This window comes from Mus caroli, chromosome 11 (assembly GCF_900094665.2).
Source record: "Mus caroli chromosome 11, CAROLI_EIJ_v1.1, whole genome shotgun sequence".
NCBI classification, from domain to species: domain Eukaryota; kingdom Metazoa; phylum Chordata; class Mammalia; order Rodentia; family Muridae; genus Mus; species Mus caroli.
Window position 1 is genome coordinate 93,808,891 of NC_034580.1, and position 7,900 is coordinate 93,816,790.

Here is a 7,900-nt window from a genome sequence, read left to right on the forward strand (position 1 = left end):
ACTGAGGAACAAATGTCCCAGAAATGTGGCTCCGGCTCAGCTGGTTATTGGATCCTAAGAGGGTCGTCTTCCACCGAGCAGTGGTGGAGCACACATTTAATCCCAACACTGGAGACAGACGCAGGTCAGCCTCATTTACATAGTCACCCTCAGGACAACCTGGGCTACGTAGAGAAGCCCCATCTCAGATAAACAAGTAAGCATTCTTTGTTTCCTACAGTGTTGCTAATACTATGGTATCTTTGCCCACTGAGATTCTTGGCAAGATGAGAGAACAGTAAGAGGCCCAGAAGCTGGGTCTGATGGTGTACAGCCATGTTGGGGGCTAGAGGCCAGCCTAGATCACATCATGAGTTTGAGGTCAGCCTTAGCTATGTAGAGAGACCCTGTCACAAACATGAATGAACAAGGGGGCTGGAGAAATGGCTCAGTGGTCTTATAAGAGCACTCGCTATTTGCTCTTCCAGAGGTCCTGAGTTCAATTCCCAGCAACCACATGTTGGCTCACAACCGTCTGTAATGGCTTCTGATACCCTCTTCTGATGTGTCTGAAGACATCTACAGTAACTCATATAAACAAAATAAACCTTAAAAAGAAAACATGAATGAACAAACAAAAAAAGTCCCACAACAAAAAAATGATGGCTGGGCTTCTGGGGGTGCTTAATAGCAGCATGGGGGCCATCTGTGGCAAGAGGACCAGTTCCTCCTTCTCCACCCAGCTCAGGGAGCAGAGAGATAAGAAAATGAAGCCAGAGCCTGGCATGGTGGCAGGGCACGCCTTTAATCCCAGCACTTGGGAGGTAGAGTGAGGACAGCCTGGTATACAGAGTGAGTTCCAGGACCAGGACAGTCAGGGCTACACAGAGAAACCTTGTCTCTCGAAAAACAAGAAGGAGAAGGAGGAGAAGGAGGAGGAGGAGGAGAAGAAGAAGAAGCAGAAGCAGCAGCAGCAGCAGCTTTGCCAAGGTCCATTGCCCTAAAATAAAGACTATTTTCTGTGTTCTGCTTGCCTAGAGCCTGTGTGCTATTTGGACTCCTCACTGTGGATTCTGAGAAGTGATGTTCATTCTCTGATCACATCATCTGATAAGGATCATGAGTAGTGAGGAAACCATGAGCAAGGTTCCTGTCTGCACACTGAGGACAGCAGAGCCTGGCAAGAGGAGGCAGCATGGGCTTCTCTAGCTAGGAATAACAGCAGGGCCTTTAACCTCAACATTCCAGAGGCAGGGGCAGCAGGCCTCTGTGAGCACAAGGTCAGCCTGGTCTACAGAGGACATGCAGGCTGGGTAAGGTTACAGATCCTCCCACAAAAAGGAGGAGGAGGAAGAAGAGAAGGGAGAAGAGAAGAAAGAAACCTAGCTGCATGTGTATCAGAAGATGGCCTAGGCGGCCATCACTGGAGAGAGGCCCATTGGACACGCAAACTGTATATGCCCCAGTACAGGGGAACACCAGGGCCAAAAACTGGGAATGGGTGGGTAGGGGAGTGGGGGGAAGGGTATGGGGGACTTTTGGGATAGCATTGGAAATGTAATTGAGGAAAATACGTAATAAAAAAAATAAAAAGAAAAAAGAAAAGAAATAAACCCAGTCTGTTTCATAAGTTGTAAAACGATGTAGATTTTTGTTTGTTTGTTTTATTTGATTGATGATTGGAGACAGGGTTTCCTTATGTAGCTCATCTGGCCCAGGCTGGCCATGAACTTCCAGAGATCTGCCTCGCATCTGCCTCCTAAATGCTGGGCTTGGAGGTGTGCAGCACCGCCAAGATGAGGATTTTTTTTTTTTGCTTGTTTGTTTGTTTGTTTGTTTGTTTTGTTGTTGTTTTGGTTTTTTGAGATGGGGTTTCTCTGTGTCATCCTGGCCATCCTGGAATTCACTCTCTAGACCAGGCTGGCCTCGAACTCAGAAATCCGCCTGCCTATGCCTCCCAAGTGCTGGGATTAAAGGCGTGCACCACCACCACTGCCTGGCCAAAATGAAGATTTTTTTAAAAGGTTGAATATTTCTGAGATAGTGCATAAGTATGTTTCTTACCCTGACTCTTTCCTTTTAACTCTCAGCTCATTTTACTGCTTAGAAAATTCAAAGAAATTGGGCGTGGTGGCGCACGCCTTTAATCCCAGCACTTGGGAGGCAGAGGCAGGCGGATTTCTGAGTTCGAGGCCAGCCTGGTCTACAAAGTGAGTTCNTGGTCTACAAAGTGAGTTCCAGGACAGCCAGGGCTATACAGAGAAACCCTGTCTCGAAAAACCAAAAAAAAAAAAAAAAAAAAAAAAAAAAAAAAAAAAAGAAAATTCAAAGAAGATAGCAACCAAGCACGGAGACGCAGACCTGTACGTGCAATTCAAGCACTGGAAAGAAGGTAGAGGCAGGAAGATAGAGTTGAGGCCATCCTAGGCTACATAACAGGATCTTGTCTCAAAAACAAGCAGAGAAAAGCTGGGCTGTGGTGGTTCACGCCTTTAATCCCAGCACTTGAGAGGCGGAGGCAGGTGGATTTCTGAGTTCAAGGCCAGCCTGGTCTACAAAGTGAGTTCCAGGACAGCCAGGGTTACACAGAGAAACCCTGTCTCAAAAAACCAAAAAAACGAAAACAAAAACAAGCAGAGAAAAAGAGAAAGACTCTTGATTCAAGTAATCATGAGAGCCAAAACCCTGATCTAGACTAGGCTGGCCTCAAACTCACAGAGATCCACCTGCCTGTGCCTCCTGAGTGCTAGGATTAAAGGAACATACTACGATACCCCGCTTGGGTCTAGGACTTTTAAAAAACAGGGTTACTTTTGTTTATTTATGTGCATATGTACATGCATGCCATCCTATCTGCTCTACCTCTCTATGCTGGTGCCTGAGGAGACTGGCACAGGCCACCAGGTAGCAAGGACAGGAGTTACAGACAGTTTTGAATGTTTACAGGCAGATATGGATGTTGGGAATCCAACTGCAATCCATTGCAAGCACACAAGCCTGTGCCATCTCTAGTCCCACTCCCTGGTTTTTGGGTTTGTTTTGTTTTTTTAATCGGGGCTCCCAGTATCCAGGCTGGCCTTGAACTCCATAGGTCCCTAAGGGTGGCCTTGGAATTTGGATCCTTCTGCCTTCCAAGTACTGGGGCCCAGATTGCCTGGACCGCCTTAAATTTGGGTCCATCTCATTTCCTGACAGTTAGGATTAAGGGAGTAAGCCAGCTGCTCCGCTCCGGAGCTCCAGGCATTTGAACTTTGGCCCCAGAACATTCTCTTTAGGTTTTCAGTCAGAGGTCTCCAAAACCACTCGTCTTTTTTTGTTCTGACAACCCTTCGTTTAGTCAATGTAGGTCTCCTCATGGGCTTGCTACAGTGCAGATTGAGGCAAACGAGATTGGTTCCGCTTGTTTGTGCTAACGCCTTTTTTGTAAATATTAGATGCAGATGATTTTCACAAGTGGATGAGAGAAATACGAGGCTTAGGTTCAGACTACAATGGAGATTGAAATGGAAGCATCCAGAAGCATCCAGAGATAGGGATCTGCGGGGGGCACTGAGAAAAATTTCTTGGTTTTGCCTGCGCGCCAGCGACTACTCTCTGGGAGCGAAAGCGGGGTAGTGTCCGCTAGCTCCCCGCCGTCCTTATTCCCTAACGCTCCTTTCGCTCCTTTTCTCCCAGCTAATCTAGAAACCTTTCACAGACGACTAGCGCCCCGCGAAGACCAGGCCGTCCAGGCCAAACCCTCCTCACGCCGCCTGCGCGACTTAGCGTGACTTCCGGCTACCCAGAGGACCACGTGACCAAACGCCCTCACTGCGCATGTGCGCCGCGGAGTTGGACTGAACCATTTTGCCCGACGAAAGGGGGTAGGTCTTTTGTGTTTTACAGTTTAAAACCGATTTTCGATCTCCAGTATCTAGGATCACGATTTTTTAGGAAGAAAATAAATTAGTGTGAGATGAAAGAAGGTGAAATAGCGTAGCGTAAATACAGACAATCATGGAGTGGGGCTTGGGCTCTCCCCTTCGCAGATAATGGGAGGAGCCTGCGGCCCACAAGCTCTTTCCTTTCGCTGCTGCGGCCGCAGCCATGAGGTGAGCGGGCCCGGCTCTCGGTTCCTGGCCGATGAGGTCGACGGGGCCGACGGGGCTGGCAAGGCTTGGCAGGGATCGGGGCCGGGACCCCGGATGGCAGCGGGGAGAGGGGAGGCGAGCGTGGTGCGGCCGCACCCGGGGCGCCGAGAGCGCGCACGGCCTGGGCCTAGGGAGGGTGGAACGCCGGACGCCGAGGCCCGAAGACCTCCCGCGGGCGCCGCTCCCCTCCTGGCTCGCGTCGTGGGGCAGCACGCGGGGAGACCGGCGGCGACAGGGCCCTGAGTGGCTCCTCGGCGCGCCGGAGCCCAGCAGACCCCTACCATGTAACGTGGGACAAGTCTCGGGCCGGGCCTCGGAGTGCGGAGGGAGAGGTGCCGGGTTGGCTTCCGCCCGAACGGCTGGGCGAGGTTTATTAACGTGAAAAAGCCCAGAAAGCAAAGAGCTTGTCCTCCTGGGTAAACAGGCTGCGTCACAGTCGAGTCTGATCAATTCGTGCCTCATCCTTAACATTAAAGTCTTCACCGAGCCAAATACCCGGAAGAGCTTAAGCACCCCTTCCCCCACCCCAAATCCCAAATGGCTGTCCACTTTGGCCACGTTCATTGCCCATGTCTTGGTTTAGATTTAAGCCCTTGCTTTGGAAATAGTTATTAGAGGACAGGAAGGGGTGGCAAAAGATTTTAGGTCTAGGGGGTGTGTTTGCCCTTAATAGTAATGTTGTATGCATACTGGTGTATATTTTAGAGGGAATATTTTGCTTGGAGTGTTTGTTGTTCAGATGTGGCTTCCAGGGCTTACTAGTGCTTTCTGTGTACCCCAGTATGCTCAGGCTACAGAAGAGGCTTGCCTCTAGTGTCCTCCGCTGCGGGAAAAAGAAGGTCTGGTTGGATCCCAATGAGACCAATGAAATCGCCAATGCCAACTCCCGTGAGTATGATTTATCACCCTCACTCACCATCTACCTACAAGGAGATAAATATGTATGTCTATGCATGTATCATTGTATATAGAATTGGTTTATAGGATGCAACCATCTCGTGTTACATTAATTTATGAGTAAAGTGAACATTTTATGTCGCATGGAAGTTTTTGATATTTGAAGACTGGAGGATGTTGGGTGAGGTTTCAAGACAGAAGCAAGCCTTGTTAGTATCAAACCAAGTACTTTGTTAACCTGCATTTCAGATACACTGATATGCTATGAAATATTTATGAGGTAGATGTTCTTTTTTAAATAAGTATTCCAGGATTTCAGCTCCTTTTCAGGATGTTGGGTCAAGGATAAAAGCTTGAGTTTCGTGGCTGGCACTTTACTAACTCAACGGGTTTGTTGTGCTTTCCCAGGTCAGCAGATCAGGAAGCTGATCAAAGATGGGCTGATCATCCGCAAGCCTGTGACTGTCCATTCCCGGGCTCGTTGCCGGAAAAACACCCTGGCCCGACGGAAGGGCAGGCATATGGGCATAGGTGAGAATGGTCTAGCCTTTCACTCTGCCTCTTAGATGGGTACACTGGGTAGAGCACTTGGTCAGCAAGGTTAAGACCTGTCGGGCTCTACATTCACATTGGTGATATTTTTCTCCCATCTTGTGCAGTTGCTGGGTGGTAACTATCTTCTTTTGCATGGATACAAGTTGGCACTAGTGCTGAGTTTGTTGGTGGGAAAAGATGTCAGCATTAAGTCCCTATATTCTGATTATGCTGGGGGGTCTACTGGGTGGTTTTGTTTGGTTGGTTGGTTGGTTTTTTGTTTTTTCAAGACAGGGTTTCTCTGTAGCCCTGGCTGTGCTGAAACTCACTCTGTAGACCAGGCTGGCCTTGAACTCAGAAATCCACCTGCCTCTGCCTCCCAAGTGCTAGGATTAAAGGCATACATCACCACTGCCCAGATTACTGGGTGTTTTAAAACGGGATTAAAGGGGTGGCTCAGAAGTTGGGGACACTACTGATGATCCTGCAGGGGATGTGAAGTTTGGTCCCAGCTCTCGTGGCCCACCTGTGTGCATGTTTCTCCCACATGGTTTTGGGGAATGACTTCAAGGGCCATTGTTGTTTACAGGGAAAAGGTTCATACACACTACCCTTTGTCCTGCCGCAGCCTCATGCTTATAGAGTTTGTGCTGAAGCCGGTGGATCTCAATTTCAAGACTGGCTTTAGTGCTGTCCCCCAGCCTGAAAGGAGAAATTGTTAATGTTTGTGTTTATTGAGACCATCTTCTGTATAGCTCTGACTGACCTGTGCAGAGCCATCCTGCTATTTGTCTTCTCTTGACTCAGTAGATAACAGAAATTAAGTGTTTGGATGGACCAAGTATCTCTTAAAATGAAAGACAGGTGAGGGAAGGACGGCTCAGTTGTCTTTGGTGAGTAACTCATTTCTAATTCTTGCTCAGGGAAGAGGAAGGGTACTGCCAATGCTCGGATGCCCGAGAAGGTGACCTGGATGAGAAGGATGAGGATCCTGCGCCGGCTTCTCAGGAGATACCGGGAATCCAAGAAGATTGACCGCCATATGTAAGCCCCCAATTTTATGGCTTTGTCTTTTCATCCATCTCTGTCTCAGTTTGAACAGGGAATCCTGCCAGAGAAGTGGGTTATTTTCCCCTTATGCTACCAGTAGCCTAGGATTTAAATTGGCCAGGCAAGTTGTGTGTAGGAGCTGCCCCAAAGTCTTTGGTGTCCCTGTAATAACAGACTTAGTGACCATTGTTAACCAGGGTTACATTGTCTGCTGCAGGTACCACAGCCTGTACCTGAAGGTCAAGGGGAACGTGTTCAAAAACAAGCGCATCCTCATGGAGCACATCCACAAGCTGAAGGCCGACAAGGCCCGCAAGAAGCTCCTGGCGTAAGTTTCGAGAAGGATCTTGGGGCTGGAGAAATGTCTCGGGCTAAGAGCACTGGCTGCTCTTCCAGAGGTCCTGAGTTCAAATCCCAGCAACCACCTGCTGGCTCACAACCATCTGTGATGGGTTCTGATGCCCTCTGCCCTCTTCTGGTGTGTCTGAAGACAGCGACAGTGTAGTTATGTACATTAAATAAGTAAATAGTACTTTTAAAAATGTTATTTAATAAAGAAAAAACCTACCACCTGCCCATCCTCGCCTATCTAGGTGAAGCAGGAACTGCTATTCTTTGGGCTGATATGGCTCCAAAGGTTTAGAGGTCTGGGATGTGCCTCTTTCCAGCTATTCATCTGTGCCCAGACTGACTCTCTTTCTCTTTCTTGCACCAGTGACCAGGCTGAGGCTCGCAGGTCTAAGACCAAGGAAGCACGAAAGCGCCGGGAGGAGCGCCTCCAGGCCAAGAAGGAAGAGATCATCAAGACTCTGTCCAAGGAGGAGGAGACCAAGAAATAAAGCTTCCCTCGTGTCTGTACATAGTGGCCTGGCTGCGGCCTCATGTGGATCAGTCTTTAAAATAAACAAGCCTTTGTCCAATGCCCTCTTGTTTAGCAGTTTGGGCTGCTGTGTCTTAATGAGAGCTGGCCACACAAGCCTGGGATGTCAGCCTAGATTTCAGGGTGGTATTGGGACTTACTGAAGGGTCACCTACCTCTTGTAGCCTTGAGTGATGTATCCATTCTCTGGAGTGGCTTAGTCCATCAAGCAGCCTGTGGGAAGGGTTCTAGTCCCAAAATGTTACCCAGATGCTTGAAACCAACCTGCCTTAGCATCTCATGAAGCATTTACCATGTGGTTGTTGGTTTGGTAGACCAGGCTTGGCCTCAAACTCGAACTCAGAAATCCACCTGCCCCTGCCTCCCAAGTGCTGGGATTAAAAGCTTGTGCCCCCACTGCCTGGCTGGGTTTTTGGGTTTTTTTTTTTTT

The 7,900-nt window shown here is 48.8% G+C and overlaps 1 protein-coding gene across 1 annotated transcript; it reads left to right on the plus strand.

The window, feature by feature from the left end:
- The first annotated feature begins 3,964 nt into the window (after window positions 1–3,964).
- Rpl19 (ribosomal protein L19) lies at window positions 3,965–7,512 on the plus strand. The gene is made up of 6 exons (XM_021176342.2): window positions 3,965–4,070; window positions 4,891–4,997; window positions 5,415–5,537; window positions 6,464–6,584; window positions 6,808–6,918; window positions 7,306–7,512. Exons 1-6 carry the CDS (start codon window positions 4,066–4,068, stop codon window positions 7,427–7,429), a joined length of 591 nt encoding a protein of 196 aa, XP_021032001.1. The 5' UTR covers window positions 3,965–4,065; the 3' UTR covers window positions 7,430–7,512.
- The last annotated feature ends 388 nt before the right edge of the window (window positions 7,513–7,900 follow it).